General features: G+C 46.5%; 2 protein-coding genes across 2 annotated transcripts in view; one reads left to right on the top strand and one right to left on the bottom strand.

Annotated features, from left to right (window-relative positions):
* LOC8052017 (ras association domain-containing protein 8) overlaps positions 1-11,684 on the top strand; it is a 17,999-nt gene extending 6,315 nt beyond the window's left edge. Inside the window, exons 3-7 of the mRNA XM_002433994.5 lie at positions 179-314; positions 2,272-2,488; positions 7,712-8,004; positions 9,262-9,538; positions 10,698-11,684. Coding sequence (XP_002434039.3) covers positions 179-314; positions 2,272-2,488; positions 7,712-8,004; positions 9,262-9,538; positions 10,698-10,804 — 1,030 coding nt within the window. The 3' untranslated portion in view covers positions 10,805-11,684. The remainder of the gene's footprint in view (positions 1-178; positions 315-2,271; positions 2,489-7,711; positions 8,005-9,261; positions 9,539-10,697) is intronic.
* Positions 11,108-24,808, bottom strand: LOC8052060 (nitric oxide synthase-interacting protein). Its single transcript, XM_029972608.4, has 9 exons — positions 24,668-24,808; positions 23,175-23,373; positions 19,605-19,716; positions 18,137-18,239; positions 16,271-16,401; positions 14,912-15,028; positions 12,486-12,556; positions 12,307-12,415; positions 11,108-12,117 (listed from the first exon to the last, which is right to left on the bottom strand). The coding sequence occupies exons 2-9, from the start codon at positions 23,348-23,350 to the stop codon at positions 12,046-12,048; spliced, it is 891 nt and encodes a 296-aa protein (XP_029828468.1). The 5' UTR covers positions 23,351-23,373; positions 24,668-24,808; the 3' UTR covers positions 11,108-12,045.

Genomic DNA, 24,808 nt, shown 5'->3' with positions numbered 1-24,808 from the left:
GTTGCCATTTTGGGACCACTTTTGGTGCGTGCATGGGTGGGACAGGACGCTAAAGACACCAATCAAAGGGGCGTTTCAGCTACCATAGTCTCGGCTTCCTGTTTGTGTGTGTGTGGACAGGGAGCGTCGTCTGTGATGCAAGCTGCAGCGTGCGTTTGTCTCTCTCCCGTGCGTCCAGGCTGCGAGGAGCGGGGGTTCCTCCCAGCCAGCAGGAAGGAGGGGGCAGGCCTCGCTGCCCGCCCCCGTACGACGAAGCAGTCACTCGTCTGGGGCAGCGCTTCTTCCAGCCTAGTCAGCCGCTCCTCGACAAGGAGGTGGGTTGCAGGACCTCCCCTGGAGCCATTCTTCTTTCTTTCTTGGTTCACAATGCTGCTCTCTTTTGAGGCCATACCAAAAAAGAAAACAAAACATATATACACATTTTTTGTGAGGCACTATTGTACTGAAAAAATCAGTAAAAGTGGCTGCATTTACGACATCGGGTAACAGATTGTTCCAATCAACTATTGTTCTTAAAAAGAAAAAGAAAAAAACAACAATATAATTCTTGTTACTATGGCTTTAGCATTTTATTATGAGAGTGTCTGGTTGCTCTGGAGCAAAATTAATCAATAGTTATCAATTCCCAGGTTGTAATTAGCAAGTAAATAAAGAAATTTCAGGCAATTTTTTTTTTTTTTTTTTTTTTTTCCTTGACGTTTTGAGTTTTGTTTTAACACGGGAGTCTGTGTGGGATACATAGGAAGGCTGGGGGATACAATGCTCGAGTCTATGGGATACAAGTCTGCACGGGATACATTCGAGAAGATAGAGTATTCCTTTGCTTGGAACCAAATGCGGCAGAGCAGAAGCCCCCTGATGTCACTGCAGAGCCGGTGACTGTTCCCCCGAGTACCGAAACTCTCAAACTTCGTGTCTCTCAATCTATGTGTCCAAGCTGCAAAGTGGCACTGCAGTTGGTGACTTCAAAATGGCAACCCCATGTGGTTCACTCAAATTATGGTGGCCAGAATCAACAGCCTGCCCTTTTTGTAGGTTAGATAAGGGCTAATTTACGTAGAAAACCGTAGCAGAAGACAATATGCCCATCACCTTTGGACTGGCCATAATTCACCGGCTGTTTGCGCTTGAATGTTTCACGTGCAGTTTTCACTTTTGATATTTTCCAATTTATAGGTGGCACACATCAGCCCATCAAAAAGCCCGGCTGGCTCGGTTGATCTGTCTGAGCAGATGCCACGAAATGTGGTACTCTGGGAGCATGCAGTGGCTATGGGTTGCTCCAGATACCAAATTTGGGCCTCTGGCTGCGCACTACCATCGCCTGCAGATTTCAGTTTTTCCCGCTAACTCGTCGCCAGTTAGAGCTTGGCAGCGCGTAGTGCCTTGCAAAGATAATACTGGGGTTCTCGAACCAACTTTTCGAAGAGGGGTGTCCCTCTCCTTTTCGAGAGGGTTTGGTAGGGAGGCTAGCAATATAATAATAAAAAGAAAAAAAATGTGCATTTGTAGTAGTTCGCAAGAAAAGGAATTGTACATTGCAGGGTAGGTCGTGCGGCATACTTTTGCTCTGTTGCGGCCAACTTGACTGTTCTGGAGGGCAGAAGAGCGTGCAATGTCTGGCGAAGCTTCGGATAAGTGGCAGGCAACGGGGTAGCAGACGCGTTGTTACCCCAAAGCGTAGCTTGTTCGGTGGCTTGGGCAAAGTTTTTCCCCAAAAATACCCCATTTATCTCGATCCGACGGGTAACGTCGGTGTGCATAGAGTGTGTTTCTGCCGCATTCTTTGGGGTTCGCGGTGGACGTTGCAGTATTTACTTCTTCGTTTATAGCGTGTTATTGTATTCCGAATTTTGTCCTTTGCTATGCAATGATATGTGCGCCTTGGATTCATTATTTTTTTCCGTGAACGGTTCGAACCCTGATGCTGGCATTCTACGTTCGCGTTCAATCAGTCATTAAAGATTGCCGTGGTAGAGGCGAAGTTAGCCGACTTCATGTCTCCCCCCAATCGGCATGGTGGTAGAACATCGAGCTCACAACCGTGGGGGGACATGGGTTTGATTCCCGTTGGGGCGCGTTTAGAATTCCGTTCTCCCTTCCTAGTTTACCTAGGAAGGGAGAACAACAATTACTTTGGAGGACAATCTGTGCTTTCATGTAGATTGTCCTCCAAAGTAATCATTGCACGTTTCATAACAGTTTCCGTGGCGTTCCGTCACACTTTCCTCGGGATGGCGGCTCTTGGTCACATTCCGCGTTGCAATGCAGGGCGAAGAGGGCGGCCCGCTCCGGAAGGAGGCTCCCCCGCTGCAGGTGGTGGTGCCGCCGGCGCTCCAGGGGCCGGGGGACTCGCCCAGCGCCAAGCGGAAGCTAGATGTCCCCGAGGACCCCCAGCAGCACCAGTACCGGGAGCTGGTGCGGCTGGTGAGCCTGCAGCGGGAGAGGCTGCACGGCCAGCAGGAGGAGCTCTCCCGCTGCGACGCCGGTGGGTGCCTTTTCTCCTCGCTCGTGCAGGACCGAGTCTCCTGCCAGCGCATTTTGCTTGCCCCAAACCCTCGACTTCCGCCCTACAACGGCATAGATGCGTCGCGCCTAGGGTTGTGCGAATATTCAATATTTCGAATAGTAGTTTCGAATAATACACCATTCGATATTCGCTTCGAAAAGAACTGCACTATTCGCGTTTTTCTAAGGGTTGATTACGACGGGCTAGCCCCGTTGAGTGCGCTTCTTACCAAGCACCGGTGCGCTGCGGAGAAGCAAAACCCACGGAAGTGAGCTCTGCGGGTGTTGCTTCTCCGCATTACATTGGTGCTCGCTAAGAAGCGCACTTAACGGGGTAACCCGCCGTGATAAACAATATCGTAATTGCGTGCTCAAGAAAAGCAAACATTCAAAGCGGGATAGTGCACCCGTGCCGACTGTATTTGAAAATAAATGGAAACTTTGTGAATGTGTATATCTACATTGTAGTAAAAGTTTCAAAATTAAACTTTTATGCAAGAGTATACTATATTAGGCAGAGATGCTTTTACAACCTGTGTTCATCATGCACGACTCATTCTTTTTTAAACTTGAGATTAAAGAAAGAATATTTTATATATCAAGATTTGTAAATTCACTCAATTGGTATTGTTGGCCATCTATATAGGATTCATTTTATGTCAAATCCGTCATTTACTTGCCATCCCAAGACACCAGACCTCTGAGATCACAGTTCATAAATGAATGAAAAAGTGGAATAACCTTTACAGGTTTAGCTGGATTTTCGTCCAAGCATTATGCAATGGTAGTGAAAGGCGTGGAGAAACTATTCGATATTCGAATCGGAAATATTCGGCCAAGACCACTATTCGCTTCGAATTCGCTTTGGACTCAAAATCCACTATTCGCACGAGACCAGTCGCTCCATATACACTTTCCTAAAATTTGGTGCCATCCGGCGACTCGAAAAGCAGTTTCACTCTCAACGAACTAATGGCTGTCGTGAAACTGTATTTCGTCGGGCACCGTCACTTTTGCACGTCAACGGCATGTGGGAATTGGTCCTTCGATCACCTCGTAATTCTTTCCCATCTTGCTTCAGTTTCGACGGTACAAACTTAAGAACTGGGGGGGGGGGGGACCAATGCGAAGCGGCAGCCCGTGGGCCCCTCGAATAAGTTTCCGCCACCGAAATGCTTTAGAGTTGAAATTGTGCTGAGAAATCTATTGGACCACGCTCCAAAATAAATGCTTTTGCGGCCGTTGTATCTAATTCGCTCGGCGTGCCGTATCAACGTCTCGAATGTACGGGCCTTGTATTTCCTCCACTCGGTAGTGTCTTCAACTTCTCCTTTCATCGGCTTCAAGAAGAGCACCATTGGTTTGCCACAGATGCTATGCACCGATATGATGATGGTAATCAAAATTGCCAGACTCAATTATAAAAAACGGTCTATAGCCCGTCGCGATCCGGGGGGTGGTTGCAGCAGACTCCCGTTCTGCTGCGGGTCGCTCTGTAGTGAGACGGTCGATGGAGACCAAGGCAGACGCGAGTTGGGACGTCACGACACTGGCGACCCTTATATGGAAGCTATGGAGGTTCTTGAAAAAAAATGAGTTAGGTGTGAATTCCAGCATATTTTATCCCTATGAACCCGAATATTTGAACCATTCATTGCACAAGTACTGTTAAACGCGAAAAACCGTGAAAAACCTGGCACTCTTCGTGACGTCATTGATGGAGTGTTCAGCTTCCCAGAGTCAAGAAGGCAGGGCTTCGGCCCTATCTTGAAATAGCTGTTATGGCTTTCCAATGCATTGAATTGAAAAATAATTGATATTGTTTATTCTAAATGCCAAATGAATGCAATTCAAGTACTTTTTTCTCAAATGCAGAACTGCTCTATCTTCCCTTCATGTGCCCTCACCATTTCTACAGTCAACTGCTGGCATCACAACATCCGACAGTGTGGCCAGACCGTCTAGCGACCGGGAAAACCGGGAATAGTTGGGGAAATTTTAAATACCAGGAAAATTCAGGGAATCGTCAGGGATATTGTCGAAAAGCGAGCCCAGTCACGGAAAATGAGGCTGAAACACCATTGAGTGCCCTGAGCAAAGACTTGAGGACAGGAAAATGGGCAATAAATTTTGCTTAGAGCAGAGCCAAGGCTCTGCTCACCCGATGTAGTGTGTGCTGCCCGATGCAAAGGGAACAGCCGACAGATCCAGTGCAAGCCTTGGATTGGATTGAGGGCGCAACACAACGCTAGATTCAGTTAGAGCTAGGGGTGAAATTTTGTCAAACCGGAATTTTAGGTCGAACTTTCAGGGTTCGACTGGTTCGAACCAGCTCGATGAACCTTCAAACTATTAACCAGATTCAACAGTTTCGACTTTGTGGAGAGTGTGGCTAGACCTTAATACAAACATTTCTAAGCTTAGATATTTTTTTCTTTTTTTAAGCAAAGGGTTATTTTGATTTTATGAACAGTTCCAATTTAAAGAAACTTATTCTAATCACTGAAGAAGTTAATAGCTTCATTGTTCGTACTGTATTAACTGGCCTTTAGCCATCACCATCCAATCCGAAGCCAACTGGCCAGCTTGTCGCGCATGCAGATAGCAATCGAATCTGAGTCGAACCTCTGTCGAACTTTTCATAAGAAGTTCGAAAAGGTCAAACCTGGTCGAACACGAACCTCGACCGGTTGGCAACATCCCTAGGTAGAGCTACTAGATTTAGTAACAAATGGGAAAGCCATAGACACCAATCCAATCCAAGCGTTAAGCCGAAAGTGTGCATCTGGCGGCCATGCTGCCATTTGGTTACTGACGTGTGTGGTTGAGTATCATGTTTTCATTGTGTTTCTGGAAGTGGCCCCTTCTCTGATGATGTCGGCTGCAAGAAAGTACTCATTTAATCCTGACTGGACGAACCTGAATATTTTGGAATATGCAAGTTTGATTAAGCCTGTGTAAAATGATAATCATCATCACAGAGCTCAATGCCTTGTGTTGTAATGGTCTTATATATTTACCTGCCTTTACAGTAAGGGAATTTCACACAAAACTGTCAGGGAAAACCTGGAAAAGTTAGGGAATTTGAAAATAATAATTATGCTAGACGCCGGCTCTTGCGACCGAATTTGTTGCCACTTCAGGACCAATTTTGATGCACTCAAGGGAAACGCACTGCTCGAATACGCATTCCAAGCGCCGTAGTTTGGGACTCCTTTGGCGAGATTCTGGTGTGTCGACGGCTCTCCGAAGGCCAGCTTGCAGGGGTGGAACGGCTGCGCCATTTGCGCCATTTTGCGCCAGACGCATTTGTCTGCACCATCCTGCGCCATGTTGCGGAAACTGCGCCACAGCCAATATCTCGCGCCATTATGCGCCAAATCGCAAAACGTGCGCCAAAAAATACTATTGTGTCCTGGTTTCGGTTTCTATCGACTCGATTGGCAACAATGAGCGTGTTTAGCTTAGTCGGTCTTGCAATCATTTGTTCTGTTTATTCTCCCTGTGTATCCCGAGTCGGAAGCGCGCGAAAAAACTCGGGGGTCGGATTCCAAGCACTACACCACCTGCGACTGGATTGTTATACTTCAACCATAAAGCGGTAAATAAGCAAGTCACCCGAGGTGAGGTCGAGTCGTTAAGCGTCAGATTGCCTGAGGCTCTGCAGCCCGGGATCTAGACGTCAGCCAGTTGAAAACGAATGAGCAGAAGATTCCTTTCAGTACTTCATCGTTAGAAGTTGGAACCGCATTTTCGCAAGATAAATCGGGATTTGATAGAACTGAAACGCGGTCCGATCCGAAACCTTGCCGGCCGGCCGCTCCAACGCGAGCGGTAGATCTGCTCGACGTACTTTATTTAACCTTGCTCCTGCTTATCGCTTCGAATAAGATAAGTCCGTAATCGTAGTCTGCTGCTTCGATATTGAGTTGCAATATAGGATAAACTCGAAATTTGTTGCCCTGTTCCTTCGCGCAACTGCACGTCCGTTGCTTACGCACGTCACCTGGTTCGCACATTAAATTACTATGTTGAACACGTGTGGGTTGTGCGATAAGCAGTGCTGGTTTTCATTTTGAGCAGCTGAAAGTCACTCGGAAAATATCAAGGACACTATCTTCAGAAACATATGGTACTTGCTTTTTGGTTCTCATTTAGGCTCACAAAGTTTGGAGTTTTTGCATCTCTTACCCTTTTATCCGATCAACCTAGGTTCTTAACCACTCATGTTCATCTGTGCTGCTGAGCACAGTTGAAATTGCTCCCCTTGCTTGCCTCAGACACAAGCTGAAGTGCAATGAAAACTGATCTGATCTGCTCCCAGCCTGCTCCAGAATGTAGTTTTAGCTGCTCCCAACCTGCTCCAAAACAGCTGTTTTAACTGCTCCCAACCTGCTCCAAAACAGCTGTTTCAGCTGCTCCCGTGGCTGCTCCCAAGTAAATTCCATGAGTTCCACCCCTGAGCTTGGCGTCCGTCGGGGCAAGCTTAAGATCACACGACATCTTTACGTGTTGTGTTCAACGGATAATGTTTTCGTTATAGTCCCTCATAGTCCCTAGGCCTTTCGATGTGTTTGTGCTTGCCTCACAAGTAGCAGCAAATGCGCCAATGCACGAGGCAGATGGCAGCGCATAAATTTTGTCGAGAGGTTTTACTCTAGTCCATGCAAGGGGTTCCTTGAGCACCTAAGTTCACTAGCTTCTCCCTACCCCCTTGTAGTTTTTTGCCCAGCTTCAGCACTTTCCTCGCATATCCAAGCCATTCATTACTGTTGACAATGTCCGACTCCTGAACTGTTTTTCTCGCAAATATGGTGGCAAGGGGTTCCTTGGCTAGCATTCAAACTGATAGCCGTTCAAACGCTTGATGGCTCTGCACGCCACTATGTCCGTCTCATTTTTATGCCAGAGCTATCCCTTCAGCACTAGGGTACTTTAGAGGTACTATAGTTTGTTTAACTTTATGCGCAACTGAAGCTCCAAGCTCGAGGGTGTTATCCTCAACGATGCTTTCATTAAACGAGCGTGCACGCTTGGCAGGGACGTTGAAAGGCTGGGGCTTGCTCTTGCGGCTCGTGCTCTTGCGGCCATACAAAGTATGGCGGGCCCGCCCTATCGTTCGACAGCGCCACCCGTGCTCCGATTCAAAAGACTCGTCGGCGTGCTGAGAGTTTAATCGCCCGTATCGCACGGCCCCCAACAGAGCTGTCACTGTGGGAGGACAGCCGAGCTGCGAGGGCGGAGGCGGAGCGACTGGAGCGGGCCCTGCTCCGGGGCCAGGCGGAGCTGGAGCGCCTGGAGCACGGTTCCTCGGACGCCAGTCCAGCTTCGGAAAGCGCAAGCGGCGGCACGGCTCCGCTGCAGGAGCAGGCCCGGCTCTGCCAGCAGGAAGAGCGGACGCTCCGCTCGGAGCTCACCCTCGCCCGCTCGCAGCTGGCCAACTGCGAGACCCGCCTGCTCCAGTGCCAACAGAGGCTGTGCCAGCTTGGACACGAGGTGAGACGGCCGGTGTGTGGACAGGGCCGTGCATGGGCAACCTTTTAATGCGAAAGCATTAACTGTCCCATGGAGCGAGCCGACATCATCAGCTTTGAAACCGCGCCAACACTCCTTTCTCCCAATGGAGCCAAGTGAAGCCGCGATCTGATGGCTCCCAGCTTTGAAGCCGTACAAAAAGCCTAGCCAAACGGCACCCAGTTTCCCCTCTCCCAATGAAGTGCAGTGAAACCGAAATCTGATGGTTAGGTCCCATTGGGTGGCGCGCGTCAGTTTCAAAGACCGCCACCCAATAGAGCTGTTGATTTTTTTATTTTTCTCGGTTGAGGCAGCTGTAATTTGTTGCAATGCCATAACTTCAGAAAAGGTTTCACACCTGTATTCTTAAAGAAAAAGCGTCGCTGTGCCACTCAGTGCCACCACGTTTCTCAAAACGTGACACGTGCGTGGCAAACTTGACAGTTGGATGTGGCGTTTCCAGCTGCATCCTTTGGTTTCGGAACCGTTGTTAGCATCCCCAAGATTTGTTCGAGAATCTGCATTTGCATAATTTGTGGCCTTTCAAAGGCTCACTATTGACCAAACATTAACAGGGTGGTAACTGAATGTACATTCTTCTCAAACCAGCGTGATGAGCAAAGTAGCATGTCAAAGCAAAGTGTCGAGCTGCCTTTATATGGCAACACCTGTTCGCACTGTCGACGAGAAATTTAGCTGGTGAATACAGCTGCCAAGATGGACTCTCACTTGCACCATGCAGAACAAAACAAACGAGTGTCAGTACAGTGCTACTCCAGATAGAAATGGGCAGGAGCAGGGATATCATTCTTATACAGTTGAAGCCTCGGTATCAAGGTATTTTAGAGTGGCACTTCCAACTCTGCAGCATGTGCAGCAAAAGCTTGCCGTGCAGATTTGGACATTGTGACCTCGATTTCTGCTTCTCTTGGTTTCGACGTGAATGGGTCTGGTACTGTTGTGCCTTCTGTGCTGTCACCGCTGCCTGCCTGGTGCATGTTGAGGACCCCAGGTTAGCGGTTCTGCCGCACTGGCCAAATTGCTCCTTGAAGATTCATCCGCAGAACCTTGGCAGTAAAGTAGGGAGGTACCAGTTCAGTACAGATGCATAATATTGACCTTTTGGCAGTGGTACGACGCTCCAGGGTTGAAGAGGAAACATTACTAAAGTGACGTGCAAGAACAAAACAAGAATTATGATGGAGTGTTTGTCTAGACCCTTTCCGGCATGTCTTGCAGGTTGCAGAAGAGCAGCGTCGTCGGCTACTGCTTGAACAGCAAATTCAGCAGCAGCAGCAACAGAATCAGCTGAATAACAACAACATCAACAACACCGTGGCCAGCAGATCAGCGGATAAGGCAACGGCAGAACAGCTGGAGAGGGAGTTGGAGTCTCTCGACAGTGCGCTCGAAGAACGGCGGCTAGTCTTGGATCGGCTAGCGCAAGATTTGAGGGAAGCCAACCTGCAGGCCCTGTCTCTTGCAGACGCTGACCACAAGCACTGGCTTGAGGCTGGTCAGTTTTCTTTTATTTATCTGTCTTTAGGTGAACTCCTAGATGCCTAAATTCGCTTTGGTTACAAAAAGGTTGTTCGTCGCAAATGGACACTCGTCCCGTCACTGTAAGAGAGACTGTATTGATAAGAGATGGGCATAATGCCGCAGTTTTAGTTTTCTGTCGTGTCTGTGTATTATTTGTGCGCAGTGTGCAATACCACAGTCATGCAACGGAACATTGGCATATTGTGTATCATAATCGCGAGTGGAGAGAACACTATCATGAAAGCAATTCTGTTTGTTGATTCTCAGAGCGTTCTTGTAGCAATTTTGTCCTTAACAGACAGCAAGAACCCTCTTGTGCAACGTCTTCGGGTTCAGTTAAATCAAGCGCTTCAACAAGGACACCTGATCAAATTCTGCTGGGTCCCAAGCCATGTGGGTATTCCTGGCAATGAGAAAGCAGACTTGCTTGCTGCCTCTGCAAAGGAATGCCCAAAACTGCCCTTTGGCCTGCCACACCAAGACCTGAAACTGTTCATACAGAAACTGATTATGAAGTCGTGGCAGCTGGATTGGGATATGGAAAACGAGAACAAGCTCCACGTTATCAAGCCCCTTCTGGGGGTATGGGAGAGCTCTTTTCATAAAGATCGTCACGTTGAAGTTCTTCTTTGCCGTTTAAGAATTGGGCATACCCGTTTGACTCACCTGCACCTGCTCTGCGATGAGGATGTTAAGCTTTGCGACAACTGTGGTAAAGCTGTGACTGTCTTACATATCCTGTGGCATTGTAAATCTTTAAATCAACAGCGCCGATTATGTTTTCCAGAACTTTTCCGAGATCACCTTCCTTTCCATCCCTATTTTCTACTTGGCGACCAACCCTTGGTGCCGTTCAATCGAGTTATAAATTTCCTGCATAAAACTGGCCTTTTACACCAGCTGTAGCCTGCAGTTCTTTTGGATTGCATCTCTAAGCTCCCTATAAAAACCTCTGTTTTGGCGCAATATGGCCTAAGTTGCTCTTGCGCCATTAAACCCCCAATAATCAATCAATCAATAATCGCGAGTGGAAGCTGACATGCCTGATCACACAGTCGAAATTAAGTACAGACAAGGCACACGTTAGTGATATGTTACTGAATGTTTTTCTAATCAAAGGCGCGTGCATGCAGGTGGCTTCTACAATCGTCCCGGCAGCACGCGCAAGATCGTCGGCTCACCACGACAGCTCGAAAGTGCGGTTCCCACAAACAAGAACCCAAACGGTGTCTGGGTGTGACGGGGGACCGAGAGATCACCGCGAACCCCCAAAGACTTTGTTGAATTGCATTCCTGCTAGAAGTTGATTTACGTTCACTCTTTTTAAGTTTCTTCCTCGAAGGGCCACGACCGAAAGGTAGACCACTGTTACCTCGCAAACGAACCTCGGAGAGTTTCTGCGTGCCGCACGTGCATTACGAGGGCACGAAGAGAGGCATTGGTAGTGGAATGAGCTAGTTCATGCAGCGTGCGCTGTTCGCGCGTCTTGTTTGAAGTGTGTGCCGTAGGCAAGTGGGTGGGAAAGCCATTGTTGGAGACGACAGAACGAGAAAGGACTATTTATTTCTCCCAATTCTTTTTTTCCTACAAGTTCCTTGGGGGGGGACGAGTAAGCAGTTGCAGCAAAACAAATGCATTTTTAGAAAAATACCAAGTTTTTATGTGGAACTGTTATTGTGTGGATGCATACATGGATATATAATCTTGATTGCCTGGAAGGCACTAACAGAATCTTACTGCTGACTTGGGTAAAGGATAGCGAAAAGTACAGTATTTTTGCCTGCCCCGCCCCACAATTTTTTTTTTTTTTTTTTAATTTACGAGTTTTATTGTTTAGTTTGCATTCTGTGGAACTCTGTTTTTTCTGTGCGAGTTTGGTACTGCATTCACTGGGCTTCCCAGTTTTCCGAATGCATTAGATGTTGCCCTTTCTTGCCTAATTCATTTTTGTATTGTCTGGTACATGCAAAACGTTTGCAAAAACTTTGTTGTTTGTGTTGAGACCGTCCTCATTCCAGGCATTTACGTGCCGTTTTTCCCACGGGTGATAACCAACCGGCATTTAAGAAATGACGGGTTTCAGGAGATTTCGGGGACAGAAAAAAACATGATTGCAGTGTCAAAAAAAAAAAAAAAAAAAACTCGAGACATGTTACTGTAGGGTACACGTAGTAACAAGACCTTGAAAGAACAAAATAAAAAAATTAAAAAATGCTGACAACATATGAAAACAAAACGTTATGTACAGAGTGGTAGTTTCCTTCCATTAAAAAAAAAACTATAATGTTCACACACCTTGACTTTTGTCTGCATGACAGCGAGAGAGTGGAGTTTTAATTGTTGCCGGGAAGCACCGGTCTCGGAGCCAAATTGACGAGACAGTTTTTTTCGCCGATGCCCGGTAGGAGACGCTGTATATTGCACGACAATTAATCAACATACAAACACTGTACAATGCTGTGCTTCTGTCGAGGGTAGAGGTTACACCGTCATGACGGGCTTCTTCACTTTGGCATCCAGCTGGACGTTGGTGCTGGCGTAGCCCGTGCCACCCTGGAAATGTAAACGCAGTAATGCCAGTCACTGTCCGTCAGTTTTAGAAACTCGAAACTGATCGTTCTAAGTGGTACATTGTTATATGTGGTATCGTTACAAGCGGATTGCACTGTACCATACAAATGTGCAATAAGCAGGGCTGTCGCATCTCCCCAACAATAAGGCAACACCAAGACCAGCACATACCCTCTGCAGAGGTATGATGTCTGCTTCGGTCAAAGTCTTGCCGTTGGTCGGATCGAGCCAGTCCTTCTTGAGCAGCTTCTCGACGCACTCCATGGTCACCACATTCCCACTGGATGACAAGAAAGGCGGTTTCTACGGTGCGGCACTCTTATGCTTGCCGCGACCAAATGAAAACTTACGACGTCTTGAGAGCTGCGCAGGGAACGGAGTTGCCCAGGATGTCGTGAGTGACCGCGCACATGAATCTGGCCTGGAGAATGCATCGAAGAATGTCAGTCTTTCCAGCAAGGGTTCTTCAGCCGGTTAGAACGGAACCGAAGCAGCATTTGAGCCTTCACACGCTCACGTTTGCTCACGACTAAGTTCTTGCAATCTCTTACCACGAGAGAATGAGCTGGTGCCGTCTATAAGGTGGCCCTGGAATGGCATATCACTAGAGCTAAGGTCTTGCAGTATTTGTGAGGTCAAATGTACTTGTGCGTAAGAAATGCTGGTTTATAACGTTAAGTGTTTACTGTCAATAAAAAGCATATACGGGAGTCGCAACTGTTCACAGCTACCCGATAAACGGCGCAAGTGTGTTCTCTCGTAAGAAATCGCGAAAAACTTTGTCATAAGCTGTCGCAAGTGCGTGAATGAGCCATAAGCACCACCTGCCCTGTCGCACATTTAAAAGATGTTTTAAGTTAGTTACACCACCCTGACTACCTGGTCTAATACCTCTGTCAGACGGGCACCTAAAAGGACCTTTACGCCAAAGGCCTTTAGGATTTTCCAATTACCTTTTAAGTTCTGCCGTGCCAGACGGTGCAAGTAAATGTCATTTAGACAGCTACAGCGACTGAAGTCTCGTAGCTCTTTCAAACGCATAACTCGCGTTCACGCCAGAAAAATAATATTTTGACAATATAAATAATCTTTTATGTTTTTCTTAAAGGCTGACCAACACACAGAGAGAAGGAAACTCCCTCGATTCCTCTGTTCCATTTGAGAAAAAGGGAGACCCTCCCCTTTACCGGGAGTAGTTCAGAGATCCGCTCCTGTGTGGAGAGGAGGGGAAAAGTGTGCGAGTTGGAACGAAGAGAATGAAACTGGGAACCGGTTTTTTTCCCCAGTAGAAGACGATTCTGTAGGTCGGACTTTAGCAAAGAAAATATTAAAAATGGCGAGTTCAGTCAAATGATTACAACGAAGTCCACTTTAAGCCCAAGCAAAGTGGTTTTTTGGCAATTAGTGGCAACCCTGAGCGTCTCCCGCTCACTCTGCTACCTGCTCACTCATTGGTGCTCCCAAGGAGGATAGAAGGGTAAGAGAGGGCATGACGCCAGCCGCGTAGCCTCCACAAGCCATGCTCCCTTAATGCCTCGCCTCTTTCTCATTTTCCTCACTCTCGCCACTTACCAGGGTAACGTGACCAGATCACGTGACCGTAGCTAGCCTTCGTCTAACCATGGGGTACTAGAATATACCAAAGCCTGGTTTTCGATCTGATAAAACCTACCGGACAAAGCGTGCGCAAGCCTGCAAGTTCTACAATCAACCGTCCGTCTAGCACGTGACATGTCACGCGCACCAATAGCCAGAGAGATCTACGGTCACATTGGCCACAACATCGTTTAAACGTTTTATGACTAGGCTTCACCAATACTGCAACGTGCCCTCTCCTAGTACTTCTAACCTCCTTGGGTGCTCCCGCTGCTTTCCGTGCTGCTGCTACGCTTTTGCCATTCGGTTGGGCGTCGTGCTCGCGCTTGAATTTCATTGCATGCGTCGGAAGTCCTCCAGCTGATCCTCCTAAAGTCTATCAGTGCCCAGGTTGCCTCAACGCTCCTCCACCGTTCGACACATCGCACGATGCGAGAGTGAGATACAGAAATATATGTATACAAAAAAATATTGAATATATACAGTACAGTTAGTAATACACTATTAAAGGATGATAAAATATAAGGTAGAGAAATAAAAGCAAGATAACCATGGTTTTAAGGATAATAGAGGGAGGAAAACCGAAGCGCACTATGCTGGGGCCGTGAGTACGGAAAACTATTAGTAGAGCCAGGTTGGTACAGAAAATGTGTGAAACACACTCTTTTTCAATAATAAAAATACAAAAAACATATTTTATATCGGTACAATCTTTTATTTCAATTCGCTTCTCTAATGTAGATCGCCGCTGACGAGAGTATGACTTTAGCAGCCGTTAGGAGTTGCGGGAACTCCGGTTCACGAAAAGTCCCTCTACAATGAATGTCATTTGAGTTGCCATGTAGCACTGCTTAAATGACATTTACACTAAAGGTCCTTTTAGGTGCCCGTCTGACAGGGGTATAACTCCAATTAGAAATGCGTGCGCTTGCAGGCATCCATTAGGCGACTGTCTATGCTTTGTGATGGGAGAATTGTCCATGGGGCTAGTGCAGCGGACCCCTTCACTCGCTTGGAAGAGGTTTGGGGATTCCCAATGCATTCTTCATCGAAGATCAAACGCTCTCAACCCGAGGGAATCCCCGGATTGTAGTTTCAGAACCGCCAGCCTAGCGTTTCCCTCCAGGATTCCACTGCCTTACCGGGGGTTTGTGTGCGGAGCTTGAAATACAGGACCTGCCTTTTTGGTGATGAGGGAGGCCTTGTCGTCGGGGTCAACGACCGGGGTGAACTTGATGGGAAAAAGATCCTTGGCTTTGATGGGACGGCCGCTCATGGGGCACAGCACCACGTTTTTCTGCGATGAAGATCGGAGGTCGTTACTTGCCGACACTCGAACCCAATGGAAAGAACAAAAGCCTGCACCACGTAACTACCTTCTCGTTCCTTTAGCGAACATCGCACAATCGGCCAGAGAACGCAGAAGCGCCCATGTATCGGAAGCGAACCGAGAAAACTATTTCAGGATGGCGGAACTTTCACGTCTCGCCTCAAAGAACAGCGACGTGTGTCTGTTGCAAAGGACAAACTAACTTTGGCTAGCTCAATGTTTGAGGCCGAGTTCTGCCCCTATCAAAGCATTTCAAATTGACATGTAGCACTTTGTGGTTTTGTGCGAGACTGGTTCGGCCATTAAATTATTTTCAAATACAAAACAAATAATCACTTCCAAATTTTTTTTTTTTTTTAATGGTGCAATTTTTAACTTTGTTTGACAAACTCCTTAGCACCTGTGTGTTCTTCCACGTTTTCAACCGAGGAAACTACAGGATGTACACTAACCCATCAAAGACACTTTATACGGTCTGCAAAACTCGGTTCCTCAAGATACTGTGCTGCGATTTACTACAAAGGTGCGGCTAGGTGGTGCAAGCCTCGGGTGAAAATATTAACAGATAAATTTACCTCGTTCAAAAAAGAAAAACCTGTTTCAGGCAATCTGGGGCAGCATTCGCAGACGACGTCGCGACCGTGCCCGCCTTGTGCGTGCGGCCAACTGATGGCACAGCGTGACACACGAGAGTATGCGACACCTTGACTGATCATCTCGGTACGAAAAATGGGGAGCCATGAGGAATTTAAATTCTTCGTGTCCTCTTTCTTTTTTTTTATTAATAAATTTTGCATTTTGAGGATAGCACATTAGAGAGACATGCGCCGGCAGAGCAAAAAGTTTTAAAACATTGTCTGCTAAGATCGGCGCACTGGCAAAGCTTCCTGCATCTGTCTGTGGCACATACCACTAGGCGAGCACGGTCACAACGTCGTCTGCAAACTCTGCCATGGATTGCCCAAAACAGGTTATTTTTCTTAACTCTTGAACGAGGTTAGCACATTCGTTGATATTTTCGCTCCAATCTTCCAGCATCTAGCCGCACCTCTCTACTAAATCGCTGCGCGATACATCGAGAAACCAATTTCTGTAGAAGTGGGTTCGAAGCGTTAGTTTATACGCCGTAAACTGATGTTGGACTGGGTTTGGTATGTTTTCTGCTAGTTAAAACAAACGGCCAACACCAGGCCCGCGCTACGAGCTCACCGGTTTGTCCATCTTTTTTTTCTCGGCGCTGGGCGTTAGGCAGGGCACCCAGAAGCTCGGCAGCTGGCCGTCCTTTCCGCTCGTCATGTTGGACACGCTTGGCTTCTCGTCGTCGTCCGCAAACCTGCTTCCTGCCGCGGGAAACATTTCATTCGTCTTGCATTCTCCCAGACACTTGCCGTCGAAGACTCGATTCACGGAACAGAATGCATGTATTGAGTCGTCGTCGAAGGGACTACTACCAAGTGAACTTTGTGGTGTTCGAACATGTGGTGGAGATGCAACAGGCAATGCCGACTCTTTCACAATCATGGCGAACAATTCTTCGCTGCAGACTCGCACTAGACAGCTCGTTATCTGACCAAACTACAGTCGCCAACCGATTCTTCGGACTTCGCAGAGACTGAAGAAAATCTGAAAAATCAGCAGATTAAAAAACTAGCCTTTATTACGTCTAAGCGGGCTTCAGAAAGCCGTAAATAGTGCCTTGCTTCAGGTTACACCTGTGTGCCTTGTCATAGGTTACACCTCCGTTTGCGTTCGGCAACTTTCTGTTAGCTTAAGAATTGCCGCTTTCTTTTCTACCGCTATGCGCTTCTTAGCAACATATCACAGCAGCGGAAGAACAGACGAGGCAATGACATCCAAGCCAGCGTAGTCCGAAAACACGATTCACCGAGACGAGATCCACATGAGAGGCGCAAGTCCACGACTGCAATGGCGAATGAACAAAGCAAAGTGTAAACAACAATGATGATGATAATGACGAGCAGCTAGAGAAAAAAAAAAAAGCTGTACAGCATAACCTAGCAGTAGGACTTAACAGTATTTAAGTAGCACTGCCAAACCAAGCCAATCCATGTGCAGCCAACATAAAATCCAAAATGGCCGCTTCTCAGTGGTGTTTCCCTCCGATTGCACGCAACGATTTTGTCCGAAAAACCTAACTTTCGGACTTCAAGCTGTCTGAAACATTGGTCGTGAATATGCACTATTTCTATCGGGTAAGTCACGGTTCCTCCTTTAGGTCCGAAATATTGAACTAGTCCGAATTATCGGCGTCCGAAAAATCGGTCGGCGACTGTAAGTGGCGAGAATAGATGTGACGTTTAATGCCTCGTAGGTAACGTTTATCTCGAGATCCTCGGAAAAACGTGTACAACATGCTCAGTGGACTAGAAAGAGAAAAACGCCGTCGTCTTCTCAAATCTAGCCATTCTATTTTTTATACCTCCTCATCTCGTCTCCTCTTTGATTGACCCCTCGGGACCAGAAATGTCCCCATCTGAAAGACAGCCCCCTCCCTCCAGATTCCTTTTCCTTCTAGCGATACAATATATGTCAATATGGTAGGCTTTGGCATTGTTTTAGATACGTGACGTGATATAAGAATCTTGATAATGGTATGGTGCCTGAAACCCGTCTCCGACTGGTGGGTTTATTGCGTCCAGAAATGAAGTCCCCCGATATCCGCCTGATGACGTCATAAGTGTCATGCTGTCGCCGGTCGCGACCCTGGCGATGTCCCAGCAGCTAGGGTAGATGTGGCAGACGCCTGTTCTGCTGCAGGTCACTCTCCATTGTGACAGCCCGCGGAAGGTGCAGCAGCAGGAAGTTGGGACGCCGTAACGTCAGCGGCACTCGTGTTCGCTCCTGCTACTCGCAGCTTCTCGTTGCCATTTCAACGACCAACCGCCAGGATCGCAACAAGCAACAGCACGACACTTCGGCCTCTGTGACGTCATTTGTTGCCACTTCGGGACCACTTTTGACGTACGGGCAGCAAGGACACTAAGCACAGCAGTCGAAGGCGCGTTCCAGGCACTATAATAACGATGAAGTTGGTGAATGGAGGCGGGTACCCACCGTTTGCCGATGCCAACGGCGTGCTGACGATGGTGCTTTCCTTCTTCACAAAGGACTGTGCTTTGGATCTCTGTTCTGCGGCAGCGAGTTCCGCCAGCTCTTTCTACAAGTGGAAACGAGCAACCTCGAGTCGCAGCAATTGACGGCCAAACTGGAGTGGTGGCCATTAGGGCCACCACTCCAGCAAAACGCTGCACAAGCAGTAGTTAATAGGGCACATGAAGAGAAGCTCTGGCGGCACGCTAAATGCCAGAAAGAAGTCGTCTCTACTTTAATCGCACTTACTATAGACTGTATCTTCGATCGAAAATTAAGTCATGTGTTTATTATACAAATGCGCGAAAGGGCCGCTCTGATGCCAAAAGTACATCAGTCGTACAAAGTTCTTCTAGAGTAAAAAAGTCGGTCAGCTTTACAATTTGACAGGGGTAAGTGTAAATTGTGCGTATAATGTCTAAATTATATTCTAACTAAATTGCTGCTATTTGCGACCCCTCTCACGGCGGAGACAAGAAGCGCTCTAGTGAGGGTCCCTCGATTCTCAGGCTCAGAGGGCACGGCAGAACTGCTCGCGATCATGGCTCACAAAGAGTGGTCTCTGAATGCAAACAACACTCTTCGCTGTCCCAACGTAGCGCTACAACCGGTGTGGGATTGCACCCTTTTAGTATTGCGTATAGATGCAATCGCAAGAACTGTGCGTTTGCGTGCTCCACGCTGATCATGCACGTCGTCGCCAAGTGCCAAACCAATGCCATAATTTTGGCCTCTGCACACACACAGTGTGGAACAAACAATGCTAACGCAAACACACAGTGCTTGCATTCGCCTCGTATATGCAGTACTAAAACTCACTTTTGTTTCACTGGTTTTCCAACGCCAACGAAACGTGCTGCAGTGAGCAGACGTGCAAGTGGGTAGGCATTCCTTCAAACTCAAAAGGCTGAGATTGGCAATACGACGGCGCATAAAAAGGAAAGAAAGTAAATGTTCTGGGAAGTTTTGTAATGAAAGGGAACGATGGAACAAGTTTTTCATATTTCGGGGCATTCGGTCCAGAAGAAATGGCGGCAAATTCGGAAGTTTTGCCGATGGTCACAATAAAGTCGCAACTCTGATAGCCCACAATTCATGACATTTTACGTGGATTTCTAAGACCAGCTAGAATGTTTTAATTGATTTTAGACCATTTTTATTTCATAACGTGATAGTTAAACATGCTGGAACTTTCACCAGGTATAGCAATTTGCCCAATTTCGATTATTTGCACGTTTTAAAATAGGTCATAAGCAATAAATTCTATCAGAGCTTGAAAAATTATGTAATAAAGTGTCTTAATTGTATTATTATCATTAATGTAAATTGCAGTAAATACCACAATCACAAAAAAATTGTCTTTCAAGAAAGGTCTCGTTTTGTTTTTTGTCAGTTTTGTAATGTGCATGTCGGGCTTAGAACTATGTATCACCTCATCTCTCCTCTTCTGGGCTTCGTACTCCTTGAGTAGGCGCGCATTTTCGGCTTTGCGGCGTATGATGTACTCCAAGATGGCCTCCTTGTCAAACAAGAAACCGTCGGGCCTGCGAAAGGATAAATGTCACTCGCTCGTTGCAGACTTTCGGCTTTCGTTGCATGGTACAACATGGCTGTCGCACTACATTTGCCCCAAGAAAAGAAGACGCATGAATGTACTTTTTATCACTCGGGTGGTTTGCATTCTCTTGCCAATGGTTACCAGCTCTCACAACCTAAACAAACTATGCAAGTGTATAGGGCATCCTCGAGCGCTATCGAGGTGTAAAAATATTTGCGCAAATAAACCAATGAGCAGACTGCATTGAAACTTTTCACAAAGGTGTCTCTGGGTGGTGCATTTATACTACTAAACTTCTATCACTGTATGTTGCAAGAAAAAGATTAAGCGTAAAAAAAAATGTTTTTCCTGTGCACAGGAAGGAAAGCGGCAAAAACCGTCTGGTTAACGCCGCTACTCACAGACAGTACCACGCACGTTCGGATCTGCTCGATCTGCTGTCAAGTGTTCATCTCAAAAAAGCTTTTGTTCTTGCTTTATGCTGCGTCATTGGCGAATAGCAACATCAACTAGGTTTTGGACATTTTCCTCCCTGTGCATAAAAGAAAAAGAAATTTTTTAGGCTTAATTTTTTTTTACCCCTAAAGCCTGGATTTAGAAAGTTTTAATATGATAAATACACCACCTGAAGACACCTTTGTAGAATGTTTCAATGCACTTCATTTATTGGTTTATTTATGTCTGTCTGTCTGTATGTGTGTATATATATGTGCAACTATGGTTATGTGTATGTATGTATGTATAATATGTTGTGTGTTTGTATGTATGTGCATGTATACGCTCCGTGCGGGAACTATAGGGGGCGCTTTCAAAAACGCGCGTAGCGCCACTAGCGGAGGAGCTGGCGTTCGACAGTGAGGCGCGCTCAGCAGTCTGCGGCGTCTTTTCGCGTGCGAAGCTGTGGCGGGGGAAGCGCGCACGGACGGAACTTTTGCTTTTTGAGCCGATAAGTTGAGGGTGACGTTGCATGAGTGCTGCGAGAGATTTGAGAAAGGCATTTAGGCTGTTCTCCCATCCTTATATATTGAGTTTGAGTTGTAATTTGGGGTAATTTCTTTAGTTGTGGTCGAAAAAGGGGTTTGAGAAATTTTCCGAAGAGCAAGACGGCCGCCACCATAATTGCTCTCTGTGGGAAATTTGTTTCGCTCGTCGCTGTAAACGTAGGACTGCTGGGACGATGATATTTGGAGGTGAGTGAGATGTTCACTAAGTGGGCCAAGTTTTATTAAGACAGCAGGTGTGAAAGTTATCGTTCTAATGAATAAAGGAATAAAGCTGTCAGGAATATCCAATATTGGATCCAAAATCTTGTGTTATAACCGGGCTGTGCGAAGTGCAGATTTGGACACACAGTTTCTTGGACATGACCGTAACTTGACACAACAGTTATAATATCAAAAATAAGTGGCATAGGGAAACCAGGTGGAAATTAGGTTTGGGCGGCGTAACTGAATGGGAAACGGTTTTGACCGTGAAAGGGCTGTGAAGAGAATACCACTGGCCGTTGGAGATGGAGACTTTACAGGTAAGAAGAGACTACTGCACTGTACTTCCAATTGAAGCAACTTTACAAAAGGTGGCTTCAAAGCTGAGAAAACCAAGTTTGCCGGCCAATTAACACACGGTTTGGCCGTCAAAGGCTTTTGCGGTCAGCTGTTGTGTAGTAATCTGGTTGTGCGAGGGGCTGATTTTCAGCACACAGATCTTGGACAACCGTAACTTGACAAAAACACTTATTATACCTAAAAAAGATGGCATAGTTTAACCAGGTGGAAATATTTTTGAGCGGCGTAACTAAATGGGAACCAGTTTTGACCGTCAAAGGCTGTCAAGAGAATACCACTCAATATGGCCGGGAGGTGCACACTTTACAGATAGGAAGGTACCAGTGGACGGTACTTCCAGTTCAAACAACTTTGCGATAATTAACTCTAAAGCCCAGAAAAAAAAACTTGTCAACAAGACACGGGGTGTCAATGTTTCCACATCCAAAAGGAGGCCGATCAAAAAGGAAAGCACACCACATAAACTTCCATACTCAAACATCGATTGTCCATTCATTCCAAGTTTCATTGTAGTTTTCCTTAGATTCATATTGGTCGCTTTTTGTACCGTCCGAATCTTTCTTCATGAAGTACAGACTGCGTGCCATACTGGTGCGGAAATATCATCGCCACGTACGAGGAGGACAAAACTTCCTTGGAGGGCATTCCTTCAACGAAATTCGCACTGCATACCCGTGAATGTGGGATGGCATTACTGGTACGAAAACAAACGCAGAGCGCAAAGCGGCAGTGTAGAATATGTCAGCCGTGCCGACACAGTGGCAGACATGATCCGGAGACCAAATTTCTCGCGTCTTACGCGACCGGTCCATCGTTGTCGCTGTCCCACAAAACATCGACGAGGTGAAAAACTGTGAAACTTCGTCCCCACAAGATACGACGCATAAATATTGGAGCACTTAACGACGCAGCAGTTCATGCTGTCAACCCAACGCAACCGCACCACTCCGACTTCAATGCGTACCAGTGTACGCGGCGTGGTTTCGTTTCGCTGGGACTCTCACTGCCTACCTTCGGTAACGGCCGCGCGGCGGCGCGCCGGTCGCGTCGCACGGAGTGTATATGTGCATATATATATATGTGTATGTATGCATGTATGTGTATATGTATATGTGTATGTATGCATATATGTGTATATGTATATGTGTGTATATACATATATATATATATATATATTGTGTTGAAGCATCTTAGAATATTTTGGATAGTTTTCCTTTTCTTGTGTACAACTTCCCAATTTCTTTTACAGGCCAGTGCTATTCTTTTTTGATGTATTGCTGATAGTTGTCTGTTGTTCATTGTTATGATGAAAGTACCTTGTATTATTATATAATTTCTTGTGTTCTTTTAAATGTCTTTCTCACCACTGTATGTACCTGAGGGGGCTGAGGACCAGTCAAGCTGCTTGGACAGCTTTTTTTCCTCAGCTTCCACCATGCTTATACATGGTAAATAAAGCTATTATTATTAATATTATTATTATTATTATTGAATTGCTTTACATCCGAATAATGCTCGAGAACTCCCTGTACAAGTCAACACACTCAACTGCTATTTCCCATGTGTCTGGATGATTCTGTATGTTTCTTTAAAGCCGTTTGAAACTAAAACAAGCTCTAAACCACATCTCAGACACAGCAAGCAAATTAAAGCATGTGAAGAAAGTGTAAGTAAACAGGCGAGCTGGTTGATGTTACACATGTTCGAAAAACCCTGAGACAACGAACGAAGAAGGGGAGAAAAACAAAACGTCCGAGACGTTTTGTGTTTGTCCCCTTCTTCGTCCATCGCCTACAGTTTGTTCAAATATGAGTTAAAGCATGTCCTTCATATCATGTCTGTGGTGCAGCGTTGAGGCACGCTGAATATCCTGACGTACGTGATGACAGGATTCCGACATGGCTGCAAGGACAGGCAGCAGCAATCAAAGTCTTTGACCGCGTCCTTGCCCAAGCGCATCTTCTGGGTCCCATAGCCGCACGTCTGCGTGTCCTTCTGTTTCTCGTGGTAGGTGTACACCGCCCCAGCAGTGCAGTTGCGAGCATGACGAGTCATCTTAGCTGTTTTTCGGGATCAATCTGAGGAAGAAAGAAAAACATGTCTCTTGGAACACTGACGACCCTTGTACGCTGATCTATAAAAGTTAGGGCTATAAAAGTTAGGGATAGTTATGGGAAAAATCTCCGCTGAACATTTTTAGGAAGAGCTTCGCCTAGATTTCCGGATGTTTTAAAATTTCGGTCGGACATGGATGGTGCGGATTTTACTTGTAAGCGTTCTAATCTCACCTACTCCTTTTTTTTTCTGCTGTTTTGTCTAAACAAATTGCAGATGAGACATGTCTTGACAAATCTTTTTACTTTCTCCTCGGTATTTGGTGCCCATAAAATATATCTCTCCTTCGCCCACAGTACATTTCTCCCATTGTACATTCCTTTAATTCTACACCTTTTGATACATGCTGAGAGTTGCCGTTGGATACATCCAAAACTCAGAAGAGTAAAGCTATACGCACTCCGGAGTGCGCTTCGGACGGAAATGGCTATACGCACTCCGCTTTTCTCGTATAAAAAGAGTGGACACAACGAGCTTCCTAAGCGGTGCCATGGCGTAGTGGTTAGGGTGTCCGCTTCATACGCAAGTGGGCGCGGGTTCGATCCGCGGTGTGCCTACTTTTTTTTTTTTCTTTTTTTTTCTCAAACATTTTGTTTTGTTGAGGCATTTGGCGATATTTACGACATTTCCTTTTTTGCAATGAACAGTAAAAAAAAAAAAAAAAGAAAAAAAATCGAATGTTGTCGAGAAACTTTGCAGAACTAAATGGTATCCGACTCCCTTTCCGGAGGTGCGATCGGGGACAGCGGGGCGGCGGGGCTTGAATTGCCGGCTGGACGCCGCGAAGCGGCGTGCACTGGTTACGCTTAGTAATTAGCAGCCGATACTGTCGCCGCGAAGCGGCGTGAACGCAGGCGGGGGGCTGTGTTAACGAGCGCCCCAGTGATTCACGCGCCGTTCGAAAAGGGTGGCCCGAGCGGCATGATCTCTCGGAGGAGTGCGTATAGCCATTTCCGCGCGAAGCGCACTCCGGAGTGCGTATAGCTTTACTCATCTCAGAAATATTTTACTCGAATCTTATTTTAAACGGAAGCACCTCTTGTGTCACCTGCCGTACTGATCGCCTTGTTGGTGAACGTGTACCTTTCGCCGCAGATATGATATAATTGTCACTTTCAACCATCGCAAGAACGCCATAAATTATGTCAGGTACTTGAAACACAAATGATACCGACCAAGGCACTGACTGTCATCGAAGATTTGGATGCACATGCGGACCGGTAAGATAGATTAGTTCAGCTTGTCTGAGCAACTTACCCGCTAGCTTCGTTACCTTCACCGCCGATCTGATGCCTCAAATAATGCGTTTGCGCTGCTTTTAAGAATAAAAAGCACACGCTACGTGACCCCAAACTATGGTGTACCCAAACTACACAAGCTGAACGCCAAAATGGCCGT

Source organism: Ixodes scapularis, unplaced genomic scaffold (assembly GCF_016920785.2).
Source record: "Ixodes scapularis isolate PalLabHiFi unplaced genomic scaffold, ASM1692078v2 PGA_scaffold7__128_contigs__length_106722199, whole genome shotgun sequence".
Classification (NCBI taxonomy): domain Eukaryota; kingdom Metazoa; phylum Arthropoda; class Arachnida; order Ixodida; family Ixodidae; genus Ixodes; species Ixodes scapularis.
This window is presented reverse-complemented; position numbering and strand designations above follow the sequence as displayed.